Genomic DNA, 26,956 nt, shown 5'->3' on the forward strand with positions numbered 1-26,956 from the left:
GCACTCTCAATTATATAGAACGTTCAATATGTACCAAGATATACATATGCTATGATTATCCATTGTGACAATCCTAACAGTCGAAGATCATCTATAGATTATCTACATCGAATAGGGACAAATTTACCGTTCTACCTTTCAATGTATTTTATCCTTAAAACACTTAGCTACCTATAAATGATATTTCAGTAAACTAATATTATTACTGAAATGAGGTCTCAATCATTTATCTCTATCAAGCCAAGCTCAAGAAAATTATCGTTTCACTTCTAAATACTTATAGAAGCTATAGATTTCATATCTATGATTAACGCTCCCACTCAATTGAACTATCATGTTCCCAAGATGCAAGTATCCACTAGAACCATTGGTTAGCTTTCACAAACAATTTGAAGAACATAAATAATATAGTTGAGTTGAACACAACCATGTAGGGATTAAGATCCATAGACCTAAGATCAACCAGTGATATTGACTTAGAAAGATATAACAGTATGTTTATGATATCTTATCTAAGATCAATATCGGTCATATCCAATGTATACTCCATACATTCAATACTGGTATTAGGACTGAACATTTCGAGCGAGTTCGACCCGAACCCGAGCAACCTGCCCGAACCCAAACTGTTCAACCTACAATTTTTTTTTTTAAAAAAATGTTCAGGCGGGTTGGGTTCAACCCGGTACCTTTCGGGCAGGTTCGCAGGTTGAGTTTTTAGGAGTACCAGGTTTCGGTTTGAACCCGAACCCGCCCGCCAACCCGCATATTTAATATATTATATATATTTTTTATTTTTTTAATTACATTATATATATTAATTAAAAAATAAAAAGAATTAAAAATAAAAAAACCCTAAAATTGATATATTATTTATGTTTAATTTAATAAATAAAAAATAAAAAAAATAATTATTTGAATAAAAAATTAAAATTTTTTAAAGAGTTGACTGGGTCAACCCGCCAACCCGGCTAACTGAAACCTACCAACCCGCCAATCCATGCCCTATCCGGGTCTGGGTTCGGTTTCATTTTTTTGAACCCGAAACCCGTGAACCCGAAACCCGTAAACCCGAAACTCGGTAAACCCGCCCGATGTTCAGCTCTAACTGGTATACTTTGCTAATACCCTGGAAAGGACATAACACTTATCCAATGTGTAAGTATACCTTATCACTAATTATCATGTCAGTCTAAATCCAGTGTATTGACAAATCATGGAACTTAAACTTTTGAACATATAATCATGATTATATTCTACTGTGTTGACGACACTATAATTATGAATAAATATATATATGTTTTGGACTTAATAGAATTTATACATTATACATAATCATGAAATAAATCATGTGAACCATGCAACATAAAATGATTTCTAATCTTTTATTAATTAGTAAATCTGATTAAAATGGACTTTATTTAGGGCACAAAATCCAACAACCCCTATAACAACTAACGGAGCAACCTAAATCGCAACTAACATCTGTATAGCAACCCACATCGAAATCACCAAAGCAACTCAAACTGTAAATTTGAAAAAATAAATTCAAAAATAGTATTTGGGGTAATTTTTCATAAAAATAACCTCTAAATTGTAATTAGTTATACATTTTCTAAGTGTCTTATTAAAAAAATATACCTCTATAAGAATAATTATAGGGAAAATAATAGAAAAATACAAAAAAGAAAAAAATTACAAAAATACTATGGGCCGACACATTAAACATTTATACAATCTACATACAAATATTTACAAAAATACCACATGCATTAAACCTTCAACTGCACGGAGCGAACGATGAAGATGAACAGACCTCGATCGTTTCAAATCAGCAAAACAACCAAAATGAAACCAAAACGAGGGAAATACAACCATTAATTCCAGCGAAATCAACTGGAAAAGAAGAGCTGGAATGATCTAAACAGAAATTTACGAAAAAAAACCAAAAAAACTGGGAAGAAACTAAAATTACACAAATGTTTTCGGTTTTATTCGATCGAAACAACTCCCCCTAATATCGAAATCCAGATTCATGAAATGTAGATCTGTAACAAATAGATCTGGAGCTCCCCTCGAATCCAAATAAGGTATGATGTGAAAATTTTAAAAAAACCTCATGAATAATAGACCTACGTTATATATAGTTGCATTTTGGTTGATTACTGGTTTCCAATGTGGAATATATTTTTTTCAAAAACACAATAAGAAGAGTAAATTTGAATTAAGGGACAACAAGTTACGTATAAGTAGCAAAACCATAATAAAACTACAAAATAACTGTAAACAAATTAAAATACAGAAAAACTCTTTGAACATCAACATCCATGATAAATCAAATTGTTACCCATTGATGATATAAAAATGGACAGGAAACAACTAGACAAAAATATATTCCCAAAAAAAATACATACAGAACGTTTTACACTATTAAAAAACTATGAAAAAACTAATACAAACTGAGAATAGATCATATGAAGAAACTGAAATGAAAAAGAATAAAACATCTGGAAAAAAAAAACAGAAAAAAAAAAAGACAACAAAATAAAATAGTTTTTAATACTAAACAAACGAAAATGAAAAAACCCATAAAAAGAACAAATAAATTAAACTAAAAAAAATAGAAGCCCTTAAAAACCAAACAAAACCAAACGAAATTCTAAAATGAAAAAGCTAGAATAGTAAAATCGAAAAACACAAGACACACAAATGGCAAATACAAACAAATTTCAAATAGGGGCGAAACTAAAAAGAAACTAAAATCAAACCTTATACCGAAGACCAACTCCATCTTGATCATTTTTTTGAGCATCATCTTGAGAAATTTTTTCATGGGCAGCCACTTTTGATTTCTTCTTTGGAAGAGCTCGCCCACGTTTCGACAATGGAAGAGCAAAATTAGAGTCATCCTCCTCAACAACAAGTCGTTTACCTTTGTTTCTATTAGCTAAAGATTTCAACTCCATTTTATAATTTTTTTTTTTGAACAGGGGAAGGAGTTGATGAAGAATGAGTTACAACCATATTTATATATAGATTAAGAGAAAAATAAAAAAAAGGGAAAACGGTTAATGGGAGTTGAAAAAAAATTTAAAGAATAAAAAGAAGAGAGAAAATGGAGTTGGGATTGTGGAGAGGGAAGTGTTCAGCTATGGAGGTTACTATTTTTTTTAAAAAAATTTAAAAAAAAAAAAACTAAAAGAAATGAAAAATAAAAGGAAAAGGAAGAGAAAAAAAGAGAGAAATGATGTATAGAGTGATTGATGTAATACATCAATCACTGACGTGTCAAAAAAGATTGAATTGTGTGTACATGTAGTAAAATAGTAATAAAATATAGAAGATGAGTAAAAAAGTTAGTTTAGCCGTGTATAGGTATTTATGTAATAAATTTATCATTTTGAATTTTTGGTGTAAAAATTTCATAATTATATCTTAATAAATATATATATATATAATTTATAAATTTATTTATATAAAATTAATAATTTTATTCTAATTGTTATACATATATAAATATTATATTTACTAAACAATAATTTTAATATGATATAGTAAAGGATTATTAGTGTTTTTTTTTTTATTTTTTCTACTATACCTCTATTTAGTTATAACATTTTAGTTAGAATATAATTTGATTGGTTCCAAATGTATTATTAGATAAAGATTCTATTGTAAATACAAATTGAAATGAAAAAATTATATAAAAATTACTTATGCAAAATTTTAGTCATAACCTACCAATTACAATAGTAAAATTATATATTTTGTGTGAGCATATATTTTGTTATTATATTATTATATACAGTGGCAGACTCATGATTTAAAGGATTGTATTTTTTTTTTTTTTTTAAAGGAGGGGGTGTATTTTTTTTTGTGTACATGATATAACATGTTTTTTTTTTTTTTTTTTTTTGAAATGATGATATAACATGTTAAAAATTGATTTAAACTTATTTTTTTAATAGTATTAAAGTAAAAAAAAAAAGAAAATAATAAAAATGTTGGCTTCAAGATTAAAGGTACGAAATTTCGAAGAGCTTATCTCACTGTCAAGTACTCATCAATGTTTTGAATAGGAGACAGTGTCTTTCTTAGTGTAACGCCCCGATATTTTGCCTTATTTTACAAAAATACTATTTTCATGCATAATTTGAAAAGATAAAAAAAAAAATTAAATACAACAGTGGATTTTAAAAAAAATCAAAATGCAACAGAGAAGGATCCTTCATTTGTAAAACAAGATACAGTAAGTAAATAATTTTAAATAATGCATTTCCACTGTGTTAGATTTATCAACTGCTTAAAATAAAACTAAGGCACCACCGGCGTTCTAGATCGTTTGTCCGCCCGTAGCCGCTCACAGTATACGTACAGGAACACACCTGCTCACTATACATACTTCCCTGTCTAATACCTGTAGGGGGAAAGTAAGGGGGTGAGCTAAAAACTCAGTAAGGAAATGCTTATCAAACAATACCATATAATATCACACATACCATTAATGTATTTATTAAGTTTTAGCATTATCATACATGCTCTTTTATAACTATAACCAAATAACTGTACATATGGAAACTTTTATCATACAAGTCTATATTATTTGTTCACACCGTACACATATACAGAGATCATAACTCCAATATCATACTCATAACATAATCATATCAATACTATAAATAATAATGTCATTATCACAACATTGGCATATCATAGCCATTACTTACATAACCCGGGCCTAGCCTGACCCTACAATATCCTGGGCCTAATCTGCCCATATAATAACATGGGCCTATGCAGCCCTACCATTGTTATAGGATAGGGTATCTCTATATTCAACAGTAACATCACCGTATCATACCCACCATAACAATGTCATACACGAATCAGACAAATGTAGGGTAGGGTATCTCTACATTCAACGGCCTTATCCCGTATCATACCCCACCATGGCCCCTCATTTGTACCTGAGACGTTAGCATACAACATACAACATACAACATACAACATACAACACACCACATACATCATACAACATACAACACACAAATCGTACCAACCATAACATATATCGATTCACAAACTCATATTGTGTCCATACCACACATTCTCAGTACTATATACACATTCATAATAATACATCACAAATAATATTTCAATAGACAAATAATTTAAATTATGCAGTTCAACACATAAAAACTACTTAATTTCCTTACCTCAAATCCCGCTGCTTAAGAGTTGTTATCTCGTTACTACTACCTATAATAAGACATGGGTCAAGGCCCTAATATTAAAATTCGTACTCTTACAGTACAGCAGGAAGATTACTATTTTTGACAAAAAACTACACTAATTCAGTAAAAGTTATCTTCATAAAACTTATAGAAAATTCCATTATCTTTCCAATGATATAAAGATCATTAAAAATGGATTAAAAATCAAAGAGTTATGATTGTTTTACTGAAACTATTTCTGAGAAGGAATATGGAGTAACGAATTATATGACTTAGCAAAAATACAAACTTTTTGCATTGAAAGGTTCAGAACTAGAAGATAACATCTTCATGAAAGTTTTAGAAAATTAAATTCCCTTTCCAATGATATCAAAATCTCTGAAATTGGAATTATATTCAAAGAGATATTACAATTTTACCAAAACAGTTTTGGAAGAACAAGATTCAAGAAACGAATTACATGATACAGAAGGAAACTAACTTTTCGACATAGTATAACTCCGAATTCACGAAATGTTTCTTCATGAAATTTATGGAAAATTGAATAATCTTTGAAACCATATATAGATCATTAAAAATGGACAAGAATTGAGAGAGTTATGGTATTTTAAGTGAAAGTACTTTTTCTGGGAATATGAAAAAAACGATTTACAATAATATCAGAAAGATGATAATTTTCGACATAGAATATCACCGAAATGGTGAATAGTTTCTTCATAAAAATTTTAGATCATCGAATAAGCTTTCTAACGATATAAAAATCGCTGGAAACGGATCAATATTGAGAGAGATATGACTATTTTACTAAGACAATAATTTTCAGAAAAAAAATAAAAAACGAGATTTCATAGTTTAACCTAAAAGATCACAAAGTTTAACCTAAAAGTTCACAAAAATAAGTGGAAGAACTCTCTTACCTCTTGATGACTCTTCTTAATCAGTGCTAGATCTTGAAATCTCAAATTATTAGAATGGTGATGATGATCTCAATGTTATGTTGATGAAAATCATGAGTTGTTTGGCGAAGAGAATGAAACAAGAAGGAAAATTATAAATCTTTGATAGATAGCGAGATGGATAACTTGTAGGGTATAGGATTTTATGAGTGTCTTCTCTAAGAATTGTATTCGAAATTTGAAAGAAAGAGATTGAGATTGAGTTTTATTTTTCTCAGGGTTAGAGGCTCTGCATATTACGTATCAAGAATGTGATAGATTTAGGTTTTATAATCTAATTAAACCCATAAAAGAAAATAATAAAATAACCCCTATAATCTAATACTAATTTAACTCTAAATAGAATAATTAAATAAAAATCTTATTTGTTAGATATAAGTTTTAAATTTGAATTTTAAAACTTAGGGTTTCTATACTAAACTTAACAGGTCGTCACTTTGTACCTTAATTTTAACCCCAATAAAGTTAAAATTACGATAAATCTATTTCTACATAATTGATAGATCTTTGAATTATCTTTCCAAAGCCACTGAAATCACCTCAATCCGAGCTCTAGAACTCCAGATATGATCGTTTTAGTAAAACAGTTTTTAATCGTGCGAATTTATCCAAACCTACGAATTTTTAACATTAATTCTATAATAATGTTATTTAATACCACTTATACCATTAATTAAAATCCACTAAATAATATATAAAACCCTAATAAACTTTCATATTGGGCTTTAATTAAATGATTACCTACCTTGTAAAAATACCATAATATTTTACTTTCGTAGTTAATATAACTTTAACTCTCTCTAGAAAATTGGTACAATAATCTAAGCAACAATCTCAACTCACTAACAACACAAATATATAAGATAATTATCCTCACACAATTAATATCCCAAGGAGAGAAAAAAAAATTAAATACTATTTTAATCTGGATATTACACTTAGAGATATTCTTTTCTATTTGAGTCTCTCTTCTATGTGGTGGGTGATATTCAGGGTCGGCCCTGATAATATATGGGCTTAAGATAAATTAAATTTTAAAGCCCTAAAAAAATATGTATATATATATAAATATTGAAAAAGAGTGTCATATGATTTGAACTCGACATTGTATAATATATCATATATCCCAACTAATTAAATTATGAATATTTATTATTTATAATACACTTAATTTTACTTAAATAAAAGTCTAATAATACTTTTTATTTTTATTTTGGACACCTGAAAAGTGTGGACCCTAGGCACGGGCCTAGCCTGCTTATATCTAGGGTCGGCCCTAGTGATATTACTCCTCTTTCATATACCTGGATTCCGAGACCACTTGTGCATGGGCTTGCTTCTACGGCTAAGTCCCAAAATTTGTGCTGTTCTTTTTTTTTGGGTTAAGATGCAAAATGACCATAAATTTGGTAACTAAGTTAGTAAATGTCCACTTTTTAAAAAAATTAAGAAAATGGCCAAATCTAATAATTTAGCTAATAAAAATTATAAAAATACATTTATCACATATTTTGTTAAAAAAAATATATATAATAATAAAATTAAGTTACATAATTTTTTTAGTATTGCATATTATTATATTGTAACAAAAATAAATAAATATATTAGATTATTTAAATATATACGGCAGTATTAGATATATCGTAGTACAGAAAATTAATATACCGTAGTAATAAAATTATATACCACAAAAAAATTATAACAATGCTAAATTAATACTTAAAAAATATATATATCATGCTAACAAAATTATATATACAACCATTAAAATATGAATACATACCAAAAAATTAGTTTATATATAATAAAATAGAAACTAAATATCATATTAAATAAATAATATATTATAGACAACAAAAATCACATACCATACAATAAAACGTATATACCTACAATAAAAAATAAAACAAAATAATATAATATAATTAAAAAAATTATATATATCATATTAACAGAATTATATATCACCTTTATGTATACTAAAATAAAAACTAAATATGTATTATCTAAAATAAAATGATATACTATACAATAAAACGTATATACCATATAATATAAAATATATACCTTACAATAGAAATATATATAATAATAACAACAAATAAAAATAAAAATATAGGATGCTAATAAAATTATATATTATGTCAACAAAAGTACAATAGAAAATTAAACTTAAATATTATTTAAAAAAATTATATACCGTATAACAAAAAATACATATACCATATACCAAAATATATATACAAAAAAAAAAAATATAAATTACTAATATATATATATGTATACTATACTAATCAAATTATATACCACAATTAAAATATATATACCATGACTATTGTATATAATAAAATAAAAATTAATTAAATATTATTTAAAATAAATAATCATACAATCAAAAAATATAAAAATAATAATTAAATATATGTAGCATGGCAATAAAATTATATACATACATTAAAATATTTTTATTGTGCTAATAAAATTATATACCACTATTATACATATCATAATAAAAAATAAATATCATCTAAGAATAATAATATACCATACAACAAAATAGAAATACACCGTACAACAAAATCTATATACCAACAACCCAAAACAACTCATAAAAAATTAAAAAAATTGACATAACTTTAAAATAAAAAAGATTTTAACAAAACTAATATAGATATACCATAATATTTAAATAATTTGCTTCTAATTCTAAAAAAAAAAAAAAAATTAATGATTTTGAAATAAAGACATTTACTAACATAATCTTATGATTTAGGGTCATTTGCTACATTTTTTTGAAATGAGGACATAAACTAACATAGTCCTATAATTTGGGGTCATTTACCATCATTTTTCTTTTCTTTTTTTTTTTTTTTTTTTTTTCTGTTGAAGTCTTCCTTTTGTTGGGAGCTATGAACTCTTCTTGTGTAGTTTATTTTTGGTCTTAATATAAGTATTTCTTAATAAAAAAAGAAAAAAGAAGGTACTAAATACAACTTTTATTGGGAGAAGTTTGAAAAAATAAATTTTAAATATTAAAAAATATGCAATTGATAGTGAATCCATAACCTCTGTATGTGTGTAAGTTGTATTACTGTATTTTTTTTTTTTTGAGAAAAAGCGTTTAATATTATATAATCAAACTGAGTTTAGACCTCACGGTCATTACATAAAAGAGTTTCCGGTATAGAAGGGACTGGGATAGATCCATAAAACTGATGGGAGAAGGCCCATCTAGCCACATTATGAGCGGCAAAGTTACAAGATCTACTAACATAAGAAAAGGAACAAACACTAAATAAAGGAGAAGACTTAGTACAAAATGAGATGTAGTTCTCTAACGCCCAACGAGATCCCTTCCCATTGATAGCGTCGATGACCACTCTCGAATCATTCTCCACAATAACATACTTATAGCCGAACTCTAAAGCAACTGACACCGCCAAGCAGCAGGCCGCGACTTCACCACAAAGAGCATCCGAGAACTCCTCCCGAGCCGTGTGAACGCTAATCACTCTACCAAGATGATCTCTAGCAACAACAGCAATACACAAACTCTCCAAACCCACTTTCACATCACAGTTCAGCTTAATCCAGTCCTGAGGAGGAGGGGACCAAGCTTCCTTAGGCATCGGAGGAGGACTAGAGAGCAAAGTATCAGACATATCTGCATAAGATGTACAAATAATATCAAAGCATTTGTTAAAATCAACAGGACAGTTATTATGGACCTTATCATTACGCACCCTCCATATAGTATCCACAACAATAGAAGCATACAAAAAAATATCATCAACTTGTGATTAAGATCCCAGATAAACTTGATCCAATCCCAGACACGGATGCCCGTATCACAAACCGGATAGATACCCCACGGAGAAGAACGCCAAAGATGAAGAGCCACTTCCCAAGAAAGAAACAGATGTTCAACAGATTCTTGACCCACACCACATAGGGGGCAGCTCGTGTCCTCTATATGGAAACGTTTTCCTATAACATCTCTTACCGGGAGAGCATTAGATAAGATGCTCCACCACATGACCTTGTGTCGCTCCAAGATTTTGCTATTCCACAGTTTGTTCCAAAGCTTAGGAGCGACATCACAATGAGGTGCTCTTTCCAGGGCTTGGGAAAGATAAGCAGACTTACTCGAGAACTGCCCGCTGCTTTCCAGAGTCCAAACCCATCTATCTCGACCTACACCAGAGGGGTGACCCCCTTTCAAGATGGCCGCAATTGTGTCCTGCTCGAACAGGAGCTTCAACTTTTGTAAATCCCAACGGCCATTGTTAAGAACCAGCTCCGCTACACGATTGAGATTGGTAGGGGCACCCCTTCTACGCTTCGGGCAAAAACCTTTAGCATGAGGAATCCAGGGGTCCGACCAGATTTCCGTTGATTCTCCATTAGCGATTAACTTACAAGCCCCTTTTTTCAGGATAGAGTTAGCCTTGACAACACTCTTCCAAAACCAAGAATCGGAGTCTTTGTACCTGCAAGAGAGGAAATCTTTTCCCCGGAGGTACTTTGCGATCAAAACTTGAGAGCATAAAGATTTGTTACCAGTCAGAATATTCCAACCCCATTTAGCCAAGAAGGCCTGGTTCATTTCTTTAGTCTTTCGGAAACCCAACCCACCTAGCGATTTAGGGAGACAAATTTTGTCCCAAGCCTTTAGATGGATCCCATGGTTTCCTTTCTCGAATCCCCACCAAAAATCTCTGACCAAACTATCAATCCGGTTGACCATACGAGATGAGAGTTTAGTAGTTTGCATAGCATACATAGGCAAAGACAAGCCCACAGATTTGATAAGAGTTGCACGCCCCGCCTTTGATAGGGTCTTAGCCTTCCAGCCCTGAAGTTTTGCTGTAAGGTTGTCTAAAATAAAATTAAAATCAGCGTCCTTTTGCCTAGACCGGAAAAGGGGAAGGCCCAAATATTTTAAACATCCCTCACGATAATCTATTCCCAATCCTTCCTTGATATCTCTACGCATGTTCGTCGGCGTGTTTTTACTGAAGAAAATTGTCGTCTTGAGCTTGTTAACCTGTTGGCCAGACCAAGAGCATAATTTTTCTAAGCAGTTCCAGAATCCATTTGCCTCTGTTAAGTTCGCTCTACCCACCAGGATTAAGTCGTCCGCAAAGAAAATATGGGATAGAACAGGACCGCCCCTGCTGAGTTTAACACCTTTTATGGTTCCCCAGTCGAGGGCATCATGGATTAATCTTGAAAGAACATCAGCCGCCCAGATGAAAAGGTAAGGGGAGAGCGGGTCTCCCTATCGAAGCCCACAAGAGGGATTGATTTTGCCTACAGGGCCCCCATTAAGACAGATATTGAGAGAAGTAGTAGAAATACATTGAGAGATCCAATGACAGAATTTTAGAGGGATACCATAACACTCCATGACATGGTCAATGAATTTCCAGCTCAACCTGTCATAGGCTTTAACAAGGTCAATTTTTATAGCAAAGAAACCCTCCTTACCCTTCTTTCTGTTAAACAAGTGGATTATTTCTTGAACAATGACATTGTTATCATGGATGTTCCTACCCGGGACAAAGGCAGCTTGCGTAGGACAGATAAAGGAAGGAAGGATAGGTCTTATTCTGTTAGCCAAGATCTTAGCAATGACTTTGTACACCACATTACAAAGAGAGATAGGCCTGAAATGGTTGGTACGAGTAGGATTTTGAATCTTCGGGATGAGCACAATGTTTGTAGCATTAATTCCTCTATGCATGTTACCATTCACAAAAAAAGTCTCAAATTGCATCACAGAAGTCAGGTCCGACAGAATCCCAATAATGTTTATAGAAAAGAACCGACATCCCATCAGGACCCGGGGCTTTATGGTTATTCATTGCAAACAGAGTCCTCCTAATCTCATCAGCACTAGGAGTACTAACAAGGCATTCCAACTCCTCTTGCGGGAACCGCTCATGAATTAACTGAGAGCAATTGTAATCCATACTAGAAGCGATCTCCGTAAAGATACCCTTGAAGAAATCAATAAACTCTTTCCCAACTTCCTCGCGGCCAGAAATCCATACATTATCTTTATTCATTATACTCTCAATGGTATTTCTCCGACCCTTAATAGCAGCCGAAAGGAAGAAGAATTTAGAACGCTTATCCCCATCTTTGAGCCAAGAAATCCTGGCCCTTTGTTTCCAGTAGATCGCTTTCAAGTTGTATTACTGTATTTGTATATTAGTTCCATTTCCGTTAGTTACAGAAGGCTAATTCTATGAATCAAATTTGACGAATAATATAAAAAAAAATTCCATGAATCATATTATAAATGTAAAATAATACAATAATAATAATAATAATAATAATAATAATAATATATTTACATAAAATAAAAATAAAAACATAATTGGTATGCGAAACGACACCGTAAAAGGACATTAAGACAATAAGAAGAAATATAGCCGTTAGGTGGGGAGACCTATTGGTCGTATAAGTGATCGTTGCATTAAGAGGCTTACCCAAATTTGAAAAATATGACCGTTAGATCCCTTAACTCTCTTCTCTAATTCTTCAACGTTTCAGATTTTTCAGTATCTTTACATTTCATTAACCCCAAAAATCTTCTTCTTCTGATTCTGTCTGTACAGAGCGAATCAAAGTCTCTCCTCTCCTCTCACACATTTTACACACAATCACTCCACTTCTTCTTCTTATCATCAATCCATGTCGGTGGCTGAAGAACCCAATCCAACAAATTTCACCATCTCCACCATGATCGACGAGGCCTACGAGTTCTCGGCCCCTCGATTCTTTGATTTCGTAAACGGCGAATCAGACGAGGACAAGCGCAAGGCCGAGCTCTGGTTCGACACCGCCCTCACTCACGCTCCTTCTCGTATGTACCTTTTTCCTTCAATCGTTTCTGTTCTTTCATCTCAGTTTCTAGGGTTTTTCTTAGTTCTTGATTATCTTAATTTAAGTTTCACGATTAGTTGAATAGTTTGTTTCCGGTGTTAAGACCTATGGGACTAAGTTTCTTGTATGACCAAGAACGAACGAAAGATTTCTTGATCTTCTTCATCAAATATTTTCATGTTTTGAGATAGTAACGTTGGTTCGATATAGTAATTATGGAACTTATGAGTTTGATTATGCTAATTACTAAATTCTGGGTATTTCTTTGCCTTCAATTTAGTTAATTGCTTTACAGAGATGATAAAAAATTGTTCAGAATTTGAGTCAGAGTCGGAGTTCTGTTGTAACTTTTCAAAGTATTCTTTTGGCCCAAATGTATGCAGCTTTTATGCCTAGAATCAAGACTGGTAGATCTTTCACCGTGGAAAGCTTATGCGATTTTAGTGTAGCAGATCAGATGCAGAAGGAGGTGACTTTCTGTTTTTTTATCTTTCATCTTCAATTAGAAGAACTAATTTATGATTATTTATTGATATTATTCACGGTTAAACGTTTTGTAGACTTCTAATTCATCGTCCCATTTGAAAAGTAATGATACTTTGGAAACTGCGCCTCAAACCGTGCTGCTTCCTGTTGACTTAAAGAAAGTAGCCACTGTAGAGAGCAAAGTAGAAAATGTCATAGAGGTATGTAGGTTTTGAACTCTTTCAACTCTTATCTTTGTTGTGTTTTGGTATCTGATCTAGTTTGTCTTTTCAGAATTCCGTTGATAAAGGTTTAAAGGAAGACAGCAAAGAAGAGAGCAAGAGCACTGAGAAACATTACAGGTTTGTCCCCAGGAATCTATGCCGTGAAACTAGTACTTTTGTACAGAGTAATTAGTGTCAAAATTCTTATTCCAAGTTTGTTTGTGCTTTCTCTGCTTATCTCAGTGCATCAGCTAGGATAGTTTCTTCTTCTTCTGGTGTGAAAAACGAAGCTAATAGTGATAAGGAGAATAGGAAACCTTCTGTTCAGGCAGAAAAAGAAGCTTGCACACCTGTGCCATCTATCCTTGGGACCAACTCCAAGAAGCAGCAGACAGCTAAAAAGATAGCCAGTTTAGTTAGAAACCCAACAGCATTGAAGCCAAAAAGTCAGATCAAGTCGTCACAATCCAAAAACCCCAAACCATCTTGTTTGAAAAGGTAAGTGCATTCTTCTTTGTTCTGATATAGGTTTTTAAGTTTTGGGCCTTCAAGTGTTTACTGATTTATGTTGGTTATTCAACTCAAACCTTGTAGTGAAACAAATGTGAAAAACACTGGTGGGACTCTCACTCTGGCCCAAGAGAATCAGGCAATTAAGCGACAGAAGTTGGAAGGAGGACAATCTAGACAGGTAATTATGAAGCTGCTTCTCTACACTTGTTCTTATTTTGTCTTCCCCGGTTGCTTATTTTGTTTTTTTTTTCACATTTCAAAACTAATATGATGTCTTGTCTTGTCTCTTCAAAATCTAGATTCTTAGCCTCAAACCTCATAATCTGCCCCACAAGACAAAATCGGGTCTTGTGAGTAGCAGTTCTAACTTCTGCTCATCAACTGTGAATAGAGCTAAAAAAGATGAAAGAAAGGTTTGTGATTTTTATTAAATTGTTCTATGGTTTTCTCACTATAATTCTTTGAAAACTTTATAAATTTGGTGAACATGGATTTAAGTTTTTAACTGGTAATTTTTTTACCCCTAAAATAGATTTATGTTCGAGAAGGAGCACCAGCAGCACAAGCTCCTCCATTTGTTTCAGCTGCTGAAATGGTGAAGAAGTTCCAATCAAGTACCAGAGACCTGTCGTTGCCTCACACTCAGGTTCGTTAATAAAATGAAGCCCCAGATTTTTGTTGTCCTTTTACACTTTCTTGTCACTTTTCAATCCCATATTACTTGATACCCATGTTGTTTATGCTTCTATTATCCAGACGAAGCCTAGACTCACATTGACGAGGCCCAAGGAACCTGAGTTTGAAACATCTCAAAGAGCACGCTCTGTTAAGATTAAAAGCACTGCTGAGCTTGAAGAAGAGATGATGGCCAAAATTCCAAAGTTTAAAGCACGTCCCTTGAACAAGAAGGTATACATATATTTATATATTCTGCTGGTGTCTTGACCAAGTGTTTCTTCTGCTCTTGTATGTTTTATGGTTAATCGTCTCTTTGAAACAGATTTTGCAAGCCCCATTATTACCTGCAGTACCAAGAAGTACACCCCAGCTGCCAGAATTTAAGGTAAGCAAACGTTTAAAAATGAGTGTTAGTAAGAGAAAAGTTGACTCTTATAAGTTTTCATGTTTCGTAATTGTTATAGGAATTTCACTTGGAGACTTCCGTAAGGGCAAGCCATAATGCAGAATCGGCATCAGTTGTTTCAACAGATTCGTCACATCAGGCAGAGAACATTTTTCTTGTATTTATTTTATCTTTGAAGAATTGGTAATGTCCATTAGCTGACATTTCTGTTTGCTCATCGCAGAATAATCAATGGAAGGGTCATCTAACTGAACCTAAAACTCCTCTACTTCAGACATCGCTAAGGGCCCGACCAACCAAGGTGAAAAGCTCCTGGGAAATTGAGCAGGAGGAACTTGAAAAACTACCTAAATTCAAGGCTAAGCCTCTCAACAAGAAGGTATATATAAACTTGTCTTCATTTTATTTTCCCGTGCCTTAAAGAACAAAACAGATATTAAGGGTCTTTTTCCTTTCCCATATTGTAGATATTTGAAAGTAAGGGTGAGTTGGGTATGTTCTGTAATGTCAAGAAACATATCACAGTTCCTCAAGAATTTCATTTTGCTACTCATGAGAGGATTCCACCACCTTCAACGGTTGCAGATCTTTTTGACAAGGTATGTACTTGCACTACACTTGATAATGCTGATTCTTCTGAATTTTAATTGTTACTGACTTCTATGATATGATCAGTTATCTTTGAACATGGAACCTCGCCATAATCCACTTCCAAAAAACACAACACCAAATCCATTTCATCTGCATACAGAGGTACACATCAAGAAATAATATTTCATTCATTCCTTTGCTTTAGAAGAATTTCTTGTAGACAGTTTTCATACGACTATGTTCTGGGTCTTACTATTTATTAGGAAAGAGGAGCCGAGAAAGAGAAAAAATTTATTATGGAAGTTGTGCACAAGCAGTGGGAAGAAGAGCGAGCTAGGGTTCCCAAAGCTAATCCATATCCTTATACCACGGACTACCCTGTGGTACTTAAATTTGTTTCTCACACACTCATTTACAAAGCACAGCGTCCACTCTACAATATTTGATTAATATTTGTATGCTTCATGGCAGATTCCACCCAAACCCGAGCCCAAAAACTGCACAAAGCCAAATCCTTTTCAATTGGAGAGTTTGGTGAGGCATGAGGAGGAAATGCAAAGAGAAAGGGAGGAGAGGGAGAGGAAAGAAAGAGAAGAAGCTCAAATGAGAGTATTCAAGGCACAGCCAGTCCTTAAAGAGTAAGGACCCGCCACTTGATTGAAGAGTAAACACAAATATATCATCATAACTAGTTATTAGAAGATAGAACTGATTATCGAATTATCATTTTGTCTGTTGCTACAGAGATCCCATTCCAGTCCCAGAAAAGGTGCGCAAGCCTTTGACTGAAGTACAAGGATTCTCTCTTCATGTGGATCATAGAGCTGTGGATAGAGCAGAATTTGATCAAAAGGTAACTAAAACCTCACTGAAGATAAACATTGCATCTACAAGATATAGATAGATACTAAAAGGTCCCCCATTTTGTGACAGATTAAAGAGAAGGAAGTGATGTATAAGAGATACAGAGAAGAGAGTGAGGCAGCCAGAATGGTCAGTTTTGGTCTTTCTTTCAAATCCCTAATAACTAATGTAATAATAACTATACCAGCTTAATTGATGTAAACTTTTATTGCAGCAAGAAGAAGAAAAGGCCTTGAAACAGCTAAGGAGGACAATGGTTCCCCATGCAAGGCCAGTGCCAAACTTTAACAATCCATTCTGCCCACAGAAGTAAGACCACACGTTTAAACTAACAACTAATCAGTAGTTTTCAGATTATAATCAGTAGTTTTCAGATTATATATTTTCAGTTTTTTTTTTTTTTTTTTTTTGGTACTGATTATTATTTATTATTATTATTATTATAGGTCGGTTAAGGAAGCAACAAAGGCAAAGTCACCAAATCTTCGGGTGCTACAGAGAAAAGAAAAGAAAAGAATGATCGTACATTCGGCCACTTCAAGTGCTGCTTCCAATATGAGATAGATAAAAATTGATTTGTTTGCTTAGATAGATATTCTTTGTTATTGTAGATACAGCTAAGCTACTAGGGTGTAGCTGCTGCTGTGTACAAGATCATATGTACATCAAAAATCCTCCTAATTAATTCCAATCACTTGTACTGAAGCAACTATGTAATAATAAAAAATATAAAATATGATTTCCATTGTAAAATTATTTATAATTCTGAATTTCCATCAAAAATCATCTACTTTTGCACCATTGTCCATCCCTTGTATTCCATCCAAAAAAAATCATTTGTACAAAGATCATATAAAAGATGAATTTCCATTGTGAAATTATTTATAATTCTGAATTTCCATCAAAAATCATCTACTCCTGCACCATTGTGTTCCACTCCCTTGTGTCCATCCAAAAAAAAAAACCTCCCTCAGTAATGAATTTTTATTATTTTACAATATTATGCAGAACTAGCCTTGAAATTTGTTAAATTCCTCCTTTTATTATTCCAATTTGTACTGAAGCAAACATGTAAAAATAAAAATATAAAATTTGAATTTCCAATTGTAAAATTATTTATTATTCAATCACCTCCCTTGTCAGTAATGAATTTTTTTATGAACAACCTTTTTCACTATATTTTATGCAGAACCAATTTGTTGAAAAGCCTTGAGATTTGTTAAACACCTCCCTTCCGTCGATACCCGAGTATCTGAAACAACATAAGAAAAATTATTATTGTGATTTCACTAGCAAATATATCCTCAAGTTTTAAAAACATTAGGGCCTATTTTCACCTGTGCATGTACAGCTTATTAGACCAAATTATGCTTACCATATGATCTGGACTCGAACTGCAATGTGCTTTAACCCCAGCCAATGTTTCTTCTGCTTCCAAAACTTGAAGGTCATCTCTGCATGGATCAACCACCAGGGACGTTGAGTCTGTCATGGAGGCTGTTTTGTCATCTTTGAAGATGGATTTTTGTCCTTTAACCACCAAAAATTCGACTTCTTCGGCTTTCAGAAGTGTCTGGTGTGCAACATACTGTATACATCACATCATTATATGCTTTCTGTCAAGATAGACTATACAGAGGAAGAATAAAGCAGTAGAGTAACATTATAAGGAGAAAAAGATCTGAAGCAATAGCATCTCATTTAAGATTTCAGGAGTGTTTGAAGGTGGGGTAAAGAGGTTAATCTTGTTATAATGATTAGTTTTATCATGGTATGAGAAAATGAATGCATCTGTATTGTATTTATGACAAGTAAAAAGAAAAGTCAGCATTAGGTTTTTGTCAGCTTATATTCAGCACTCTCTCCAGTTTATCGAGCAAGTTAAAGAGCTCATTGTCAAGAATCGAGCAAGTTAAGAGTAACAACAATGGAACCATAACGATAATTTACAAATGGATCAACAATAAAGTTCCAAAAAGAATCTTACTTCACATAGATGTTTAACAGATAAACTTGGCCGACAGCAAAGGTGAGACTGCTGCAAACTTGGTGTACTCTGTTTGTCCAAAGAAATAAGCACGAGATGTACATCTAACTGCGCAGTAATAATAACTTTTTATTAAGGTTGAAATTAGCAAGGGAAAGTAGTATTAGCACTATCAGATTCCCATAATGCTACTGGACAAAAATCATAGTTTATCATGATTTATTGAGAAGCTACAGAACAGATTATAGAAATTCATCAGCATCTTTATACCTCATCACTGTTTTCCTCTAAGCTATGAAGGTAATCAACCAATTTGGTTAAACGAGTGTTTCGAGAACTTTTATTGTTGCAACCACCAGCATTTCCATGCCGGGTGTTACTACGGGCACCACCCCTGCCCCAAGCAAGCATTTCAGAGTTCCATGCAATAACAGGAGAAATTCCCCGTCTCTCTCCATTCACCTCAAAGTCATTTTCAGTGTTTCCATCTGAATTGGCCACTGATGACGAAGGCTGAGAAGACCGAGTACCTGCTCGTCTCTTGCGTCGTCTATGTCTGGTTTCTATATGATTCTCATCATTTGAAGATTCACCTTTCCCTATATTGTTATCATTTCTTTCCTCATTGTCTTCAGATTCTTGAAGCTCAACAGCTCGGCTATTTCTTCTCCTTGAATAAGAATTCCGATGGTTGCGCTGTGTCCTTGCTGTATATGTATCCGGTGTGTCTTTCCCAAGTGTGCGTCTCTTAATTAAAGCTTCAGATTGTCTTTGAAATATTTGGGCAATTGATGCTTGAATCTACATAACCAAACATTTAAACAGAACAAGAGCACACAGGTGAGAAGGCAAATTATGAGCCCATACCAAAATGTAAAATCCCTTTCAGAATTCTCTGGCATAGGAATTGAAATTGAATTATTATGTTCAAAAATTTCAAAAGACATGAAAAAACCTGGCGTTCCTTTTTTTTTTATTATTTGTGTGTGTGTGTGTGTTTCCAAAAGTGATATCATCTCAAAAACATAAACAAATACAGAACATTCCAAATAGTGACAGGTTAAAAGTAGGCAATTGTCCATGATAAAAAAACACAACCAGGGTTGTCACAAGAAAAAGGAGCAAATCTGTATTTAAAAAGTAGAGTCATATTTGCAAGTATAACATATTAAGACAACAGCAGAAAGTAATGGGCGTCAAGAATAATGCCTATAAATGTCCACATTTATAATGAAGTCACATGGAAATCATTCTCCTCAGAATAATAGTCTTTAATGAGTGATATATGTGAGGATACTGCACACAAGCAATGAACTAGACTTTTTACGCAAACAACCAGAAAAGAAGTATCCCTGAAACTTACCTGCTTATTTCTAGTCCTCTCGTCTTCGTGAAATGCTAATTCCTGAGGAAACTGAAAGTGAATAATGCTTTCTTTGGAAAAAACATCATCAAAAAAACATACATAAGAAAGTAAATAACAATAAACAAAGAAGCTAATCCAATTCTACCTCCTCCTCATACTTCTCAATATCTGGATATAAAATAGCAATAAGGGCATCATAGTTTGGGTCATCTCTCAGGGAACGTCGACTGGCACAATGTGTCCGGCAAGCAGGGCACTCATTGTTCCTGGTTATGCATCAAACGTCAAAATTAAATCAGATAAAATTTTCTACTACAATTTTATAACTTTATTCTTTTTTCTGATATTCTCACAATTAATAAAAGCCAAATATAATAACAATCAGGACAGTAATACAAAAGAAAGCCACAAAAAAGATAAACTGTTATAGTTCAAGACTACATACCCCATTCGCATTGATTTGTCAATGCATTCCCTGCAAAACCTGTGTAGGCATTCCATTACAGTACGTGTTTTCTTAATGATACCTGTCCGAACCAAATAGAAGTTTGTTACTTTCTCTCCATGAACACAATCAAGACAATACAAACTGTCAATACTATGACTTGACAAACTCAAGATGTCGTAAAGGAAAAAGTCACAACAATGCATAAAACAAGTATGGCATCCATGCTTGAAAAATTGATATAGCTTCAACTGCTGATCTTTTCAGTAATCTAAGGTTAGTTGTACTGGCTAACTAGTTTCTTCAGTGATTAAATTGCTGATCTTTTCCATAATTTTATTTTGACATTTTTTATATATGATTATCTCATGATATCAAAATATGAATTAGAGACGGATTATATGAAAAAAATTCATGAAAGAAAATCACCAAGACAAATCGGGCATTGCACATCTTTACGTATTTCTGGCAGTTCTACAGAGACAAATCTGCAAAGAGAAACAAAAAGTAAATGCGCGAAAAACAATATAGAAATTCATAAATATAACAGGGACATCTAAAATGGTCATTAATGGCACTGAAACCATAACCAAGAACTGTAAACAATAACGTACGATCCCAAGAAATATGATTAAGATAAGATAGTAACATGACTGTGCTGTGCAGAAAGAGTTCAGAGATTGCCATTGTGGGAAATAAACCACATGGATACTGGCTAGAATCATAAGCGAAAACATGGCCTAAATCCTAGCATGCAACACTCTCCACTCATCAACTAATTGATAATATAATAAACAAAAACAGTACTGAAATGCATAAACGATTATGCAAACTACGAAACCTCTATAATTGAAACACATTATCCTCTTCTAAGAAAACAAGGTAAACCCATTAATATCGACAAAATGAAACTTCCAAATATAATCGATAATGGTCGTTAAGAAAAATTCAAAACCAGCTAGTACCCAGAAAAGATGGCATAAAAAAAAACAAACACGAAAATGGGTAGTAAGAAGACAGGGCAGAGTAAGAGAAAGTACTCTGGTTTCAGCTGAGAGCTCGAAGATGGAGTTCCCTCGGAATCTGCAAATATAAAAAAAGAAAGATAGAAAAAACGGAAAAACCTCAGCAAATCGGAGAAAACGAAACTCGACCCAGGTAACAAAAATCGATCACAACCCAATGATACACATCGAATATAAGAAAGAAAAGAACAAAAAGTCACGTAACCCTCTTCATCTTCATCCTCATCATCGTCTTCGTCGTCGTCGTCCGACGCTTGTTGTTTCACTTGTTCTTCTCCTTCTGCATCTTCTTCTTCAGTTTCCTCATCAAGTGACTCTTCTTGCTCTTCATGGCGCTGTAAAATAAGTTCCGGGTCGTCCTTAGGGTGGGCTCCGGACCGAGATTGCTTGGGCCTGGGATGAAGCGCGGGCTCTGCATCGTCGTCATCTTCGTGGTCGTGGGGTTTTTCCGGGGAACAACGCTTCTGAGCAGGCATTGTCGGAAGCGTAGAGGAAGAGAAGATTCTGTGGTAGTTGATATGGGGATATGGGATTATCGGGTTTTGAGATGGAGAGAAGAAAAGGAAGAAGTAACACAAGTAGGAGTAGAAGGAGAAGAAGAAGAAGAAAGCGAAGACGATGTGAGATTTTGGCTGCTTTTATTTATTTATTTTTTTAATAAAATATTCAATTTTAATTTAATTTAAAGAAATAAAATGAAGATTTATGAGAGAAAGAGGTTACGGCAAAGGAAAGTAGCACTACATGTCGCCTAGGTGGACGCCCGCCTGTCCCCGCCCCAGGGTGTTTTAGTCTTTTCACTGCCCTTTAATTATCTTTGCTAATGACTATGGAGGAATAATTATTAGGGTAAACATGTTACTACTTAAGCAATGTCATTAAACCATATTGGAATATTTTGATGTAAGGTAGTATGAATTTTTAGGCTTTCAACAGTGTCTCAAATAAATATGTGCTGGGTTTCATGAGTTTTATTACTATTTCAATATGTTGCAACTAGTAATTGAAGATAATTGCAAGTTTTAGTTATGAAAAATACTAAAAGATACTAGTAGTGTTTAGTACTTTTTTAGTTCTTATGTCTCAATATTGTCATTAGTCCAACTAAATATTGAATCTCATATAATTTAATATAATAATTTTTAGAAAATATCACTAGTCAATTGCAAGTCAACATGTTTAGAGGTATTATTGGTACCCAATAGCAATGTTCTTTAATTGTACTCGGACCCAACCCGTGAAATGATTCGAGTTCGGGGGTTTCGTGCTCGCGCGTTTGCGGGTTCGTTAATTTATTTATTTTTATAAAAAAATCAATTTTATGTGATTTTTTTATATATTAAATTAAGTATATGAGTTATAAACTTACAACGTCACAATCTATATTCATTAGATTAAAATAAAATAAAAAATGCATTAATTTCAAATCTAAAATACAAAATTCAAATTCCAAACTATATATAATACTAGGTGGATGTTACGTGTCGACCCACGTATTGTTAGTTTTATTAAGGTTTTGGTTTTTTAAGATTTTGATAACTAAAGTAGTATGATTATTTAAACGATTTGTTTTATAAAAATAAACTGTGTTTAATCTGTTTGTCTAATCTTTTAAGCACACTAAAAATATTACATCAATCCTTCCTCCAGAAGTACTTGGCCTAATAGTGTTCTTCAACTTCGTAATCAGAGGGGGGAAGAAACCCATTTAAATCATCTTGTCCTTCCAAAAACAGAGCTTTAGTCTCTCCTAGCAGTTTCAACCTTTCACATCTATATCATCATTGTGAATCAAAATAGCTTGTAAATTAAGATTTCTTGGTAAAATATTAGAGAGAAAAATAAATAAACAAAAAAGAATTGCATCTTTAGAGAGTGACAAGAGGATCAACAAAACCACTCTGATTTGCCATGCTTCCGTGCCTAGAAACAAGTCCAAGTGCACTCTGTCCTGTGACAGGTTTGGCAATCCATGAGCGACCTTGATCAGGTCCATATAACTTGATTTGATCCTTCTCATCAGGATGGATCCACCTTGTCAGTAAGCTCATTGGCTGAACCAATTATGTATTCCTCTATAGATGTGTCACTTCCAACTCCAAGACCCTTAACCAACAAAGTCATCTCACCTATTCATCTCACAAAATTTAGTACAATGTAACAACATATGAGTATGAGATTTAAACTTGCAAAATCATATACAACAAAAGAAACATATCAGAATCTTAACCTGCAACATCCTCTATTCCTCTTAGCCTCTGAAGAACTTTCTTAACCTCAATCATCTGACCTTTACTTACAAGCCAATGAAGAGACTCAGACAAGAAAAATAAGGTCGAAAAGAAATAAATAACAGATGGAATTGAAAGAACTCCAAGCATCAAGCTCTAGTTTGGTTTGGCATAAGGGACATGGAAAACCCATACAATAAGAGAGAAACATTCCACCAGAACCAGTAAACTGTGGGAGGGTATTAAATGATCCTCTAATCTTGGGTAGAGTTGTCTTAGATATATAAACTAGGCTAAAGTAACAGCTATACCAATACCAAAACCATCCCAAAGCCTTGCCAACAGAAAAATATAGATATTAGGTGACCATAACATTACAATTCCACTAACAAAGTAAAGCATAGATGAGATAATCAGGAAGGAACGACGACTTAGAGAATCAGCTATGGCTCCTGAATCAGCAAGGGCAAACACCTAAAAGCGATTGGAATATGTTAATGCTTAAAACTTTTTATTTAAATCTTTTAAATTATGTATAGAAAGACAAACTTGATTGACTCATCATCATCATCATCATCATCATCAACATGAGAAACAACTTGTTCTTCCTGTTCATCCGATTAGGAGTATGATTCTGCTCCTCTGTTTGTTGATGTCGTTGGCGGTGGTGGTCGTCGTCACCCCAAACTTGCCATCGCTGGGAGTCTCAGAGCCTTGGTCGTTGTCGTTTGGGAATAAGAGGATTTTGGGGAATCGAATCCAGATTTGGGGTAGTCGAACCTGGTCTTCATTCTCCTTGGCTTAGATTGTTCATTTCGGTGTATATTTTTTTTGAAAAAAAAAATAATGAAGCTCTCGTCACGCATGGTTGGAATAATCTTTTTCCGGATGCAAGGTTAGAAAATTTAGAAATTTCTGCTTCTAATAATTGTCCTATTTTGTTGAATCTTAATTTATTTAGAAAAGTGGTCAATTTAAAGAAATTTCGGTTTGAAAATGCTTGGGTGTGTGAGCCTATGTATCGCCAAATTGAGCATGATAATATGGATGTTCATGAGTCGAATTCTTTGAGCTCAAAAATCAAATATTGTAGTACTGCTTTAGCCGAATGGGGGAAGGATATCACTGGTAATTTCAAGCACAGAATAAATAGTTGTCATAAAATCCTGAAGCTTTTGAAAAATAGAAGGGATGTTGATTCTGTTAACAGGTACAAGGAGGTTCAAAATCGTTTGTTCGAAGTCCTCGCCCAGAAGGAGGTCTTCTGGAAGCAGAGATCCAAATAATTGTGGCTGCAATCTGGTGACCAAAACACTAAGTACTTTCATGCTTGTGCGAGTACTAGGTAGAAAAACAATCAGATTTGGGAAAATGGCTTACCGAGTGTCGTTGAAGATTATTTTAGAGAGTTGTTCACAACTTCGGAGAATGATTGGGGTAGGGTCACGGCTTGTGTGCATAATCGGGTGTCGACTGCTAGGAATGAGTCTTTTACTATTTCGGTTGACGCTGAGGAGGTTCAGAAAGCACTCTTTCAAATGTATCCTGATAAATCTCCTGGTCCTGATGGCTTTAATCCTTGATTTTATCAGAAGTTCTGGGATATCGTTAGTAAGGATATCATTCGGTTAGTTCAACACTTCTTTACTTTTGGTGAATTTCCTAATCATTTAAAAGAAACTAATATTGTGCTTATCCCGAAGAAGTCTAAACCCGAAAGCATGAGCGATTTAAGACCAATTACTTTGTGTAATGTGGCTTATAAGATTGTTTCTAAGGTGCTGGCCAATCAGTTGAAAGTTGTTCTTCCTAGTACAGTAGAACCTCTATTCAAGAATACACTTGGGACCAAATAAATTATATTAAGAGGTTATAACTCAATAGAGTTACACTAGAAAAAGAAAATTAAAAAACTAAAAAATATCAATGTAATAATAATAACAATAAATAATCATTAATGCTATATTATATTAAAATTATTTTAGAGTAAATATAATGTTCATACATGTATTATAATTTGAAATAAAATTATTAATTTTACATAAATAAATTTACAAAATATATGTATATATTTTATTAAGATGATATTATTCTTATATAGAGGTATACTTTGTTAATACGGGACTTAAAAAATGTATAACTAATTACAATTTAGAGGTTATTCTTATTTATAACTGGCCCAAATTGGGACTTGATTTTCTTATAACAAATTAGAGGTTATTCTTGAATAGAGTATTCTTAAATAGAGGTTCTACTGTATTATTTCTGAAACTCAAAGTGCCTTCTTACCTGGAAAACTGATAACTGATAATATCTTAATCTCTTTCGAGGTGATGCATTATTTGAAAAGGAAGCAAATGGGGAGGGAGGGGTTTATGGCACTTAAGTTGGACATGAGCAAGGCTTATGATCGGGTGGAGTGGGGCTTTTTACAGGCTATGTTGAGGAGATTGGGTTTTGATGAGCATGTGGTGAAGTTGTTAATGCAGTGTGTTAGTTTTGTCTCCTACACAATCACATCGGGGGGTCATGAAATTGGGCCTATAATTCCTACAAGAGGTCTTCGACAAGGTGATCCCCTTTCACCCCATCTTTTTCTTCTGTGTGCAGAAGGATTCTCGGCTTTGATAAGAGACTATGAATGGTTGGGGAAGATTCGGGGGTGCAAGGTTGCTCTAGGGGCTCCTCCGTTATCTCACATGTTCTTTGCTGATGACTGTTATGTGTTTTGTAAAGCCTCTGAGGATAGTGTTATTAACATGATAGAAATGTTAAATATCTTTCAAAAGGCCTCAGGACAACAAGTCAATCTACAGAAGTCCTCTATATTTTTTAGCGCTAATATTGTCAATGAGGTGAGGCAACATCTGTGTTCTATGTTGGGAGTGAATGAGGCAGGTGATGATAGCACATATTTGGGTTTGCCAAATATTGTGGGTCGTAATAAAACGGCCTTACTTGGGTTCTTGAAGGATAAAATGCGTAAAAGGATTCAAGGTTGGGAAGGAAGATTGCTTTCTAGAGCAGAGAAGGAGTTGCTAATAAAAGTTGTGGCTCAATCTCTTCCTAGTTATGCA

General features: G+C 33.4%; 3 protein-coding genes across 4 annotated transcripts; 1 reads left to right on the forward strand and 2 right to left on the reverse strand.

Annotated features, from left to right (window-relative positions):
- Window positions 1-9,336: 9,336 nt before the first annotated feature.
- LOC133030607 (uncharacterized) lies at window positions 9,337-11,936 on the reverse strand. The gene is made up of 3 exons (XM_061103403.1): window positions 11,604-11,936; window positions 10,058-11,471; window positions 9,337-9,854 (listed from the first exon to the last, which is right to left on the reverse strand). Exons 1-3 carry the CDS (start codon window positions 11,934-11,936, stop codon window positions 9,337-9,339), a joined length of 2,265 nt encoding a protein of 754 aa, XP_060959386.1.
- Window positions 11,937-12,694: 758 nt separating this feature from the next.
- Window positions 12,695-17,578, forward strand: LOC115699118 (protein TPX2). The gene is made up of 20 exons (XM_030626360.2): window positions 12,695-13,064; window positions 13,468-13,553; window positions 13,645-13,770; window positions 13,844-13,911; window positions 14,017-14,271; window positions 14,368-14,464; window positions 14,586-14,699; window positions 14,819-14,932; window positions 15,043-15,195; window positions 15,287-15,349; window positions 15,429-15,509; window positions 15,594-15,749; window positions 15,838-15,969; window positions 16,046-16,123; window positions 16,225-16,344; window positions 16,433-16,599; window positions 16,706-16,814; window positions 16,895-16,954; window positions 17,040-17,134; window positions 17,272-17,578. Exons 1-20 carry the CDS (start codon window positions 12,893-12,895, stop codon window positions 17,387-17,389), a joined length of 2,364 nt encoding a protein of 787 aa, XP_030482220.2. The 5' UTR covers window positions 12,695-12,892; the 3' UTR covers window positions 17,390-17,578.
- Window positions 17,579-17,847: 269 nt separating this feature from the next.
- On the reverse strand, window positions 17,848-22,305 carry LOC115699119 (putative E3 ubiquitin-protein ligase RING1a). 2 transcript variants are annotated; one of them, XM_030626362.2, is made up of 10 exons: window positions 21,854-22,303; window positions 21,664-21,706; window positions 21,053-21,111; window positions 20,624-20,705; window positions 20,324-20,444; window positions 20,176-20,217; window positions 19,083-19,613; window positions 18,813-18,920; window positions 18,201-18,413; window positions 17,848-18,077 (listed from the first exon to the last, which is right to left on the reverse strand). In XM_030626362.2, exons 1-10 carry the CDS (start codon window positions 22,122-22,124, stop codon window positions 18,045-18,047), a joined length of 1,503 nt encoding a protein of 500 aa, XP_030482222.1. In that variant the 5' UTR covers window positions 22,125-22,303; the 3' UTR covers window positions 17,848-18,044. The 2 variants fall into 2 exon arrangements, with proteins under 2 accessions (XP_030482222.1, XP_060958892.1); XM_061102909.1 differs by having other exon boundaries at window positions 17,848-18,413; window positions 21,854-22,305.
- Window positions 22,306-26,956: the final 4,651 nt, after the last annotated feature.

This window comes from Cannabis sativa, chromosome 8 (assembly GCF_029168945.1).
Source record: "Cannabis sativa cultivar Pink pepper isolate KNU-18-1 chromosome 8, ASM2916894v1, whole genome shotgun sequence".
NCBI lineage: Eukaryota > Viridiplantae > Streptophyta > Magnoliopsida > Rosales > Cannabaceae > Cannabis > Cannabis sativa.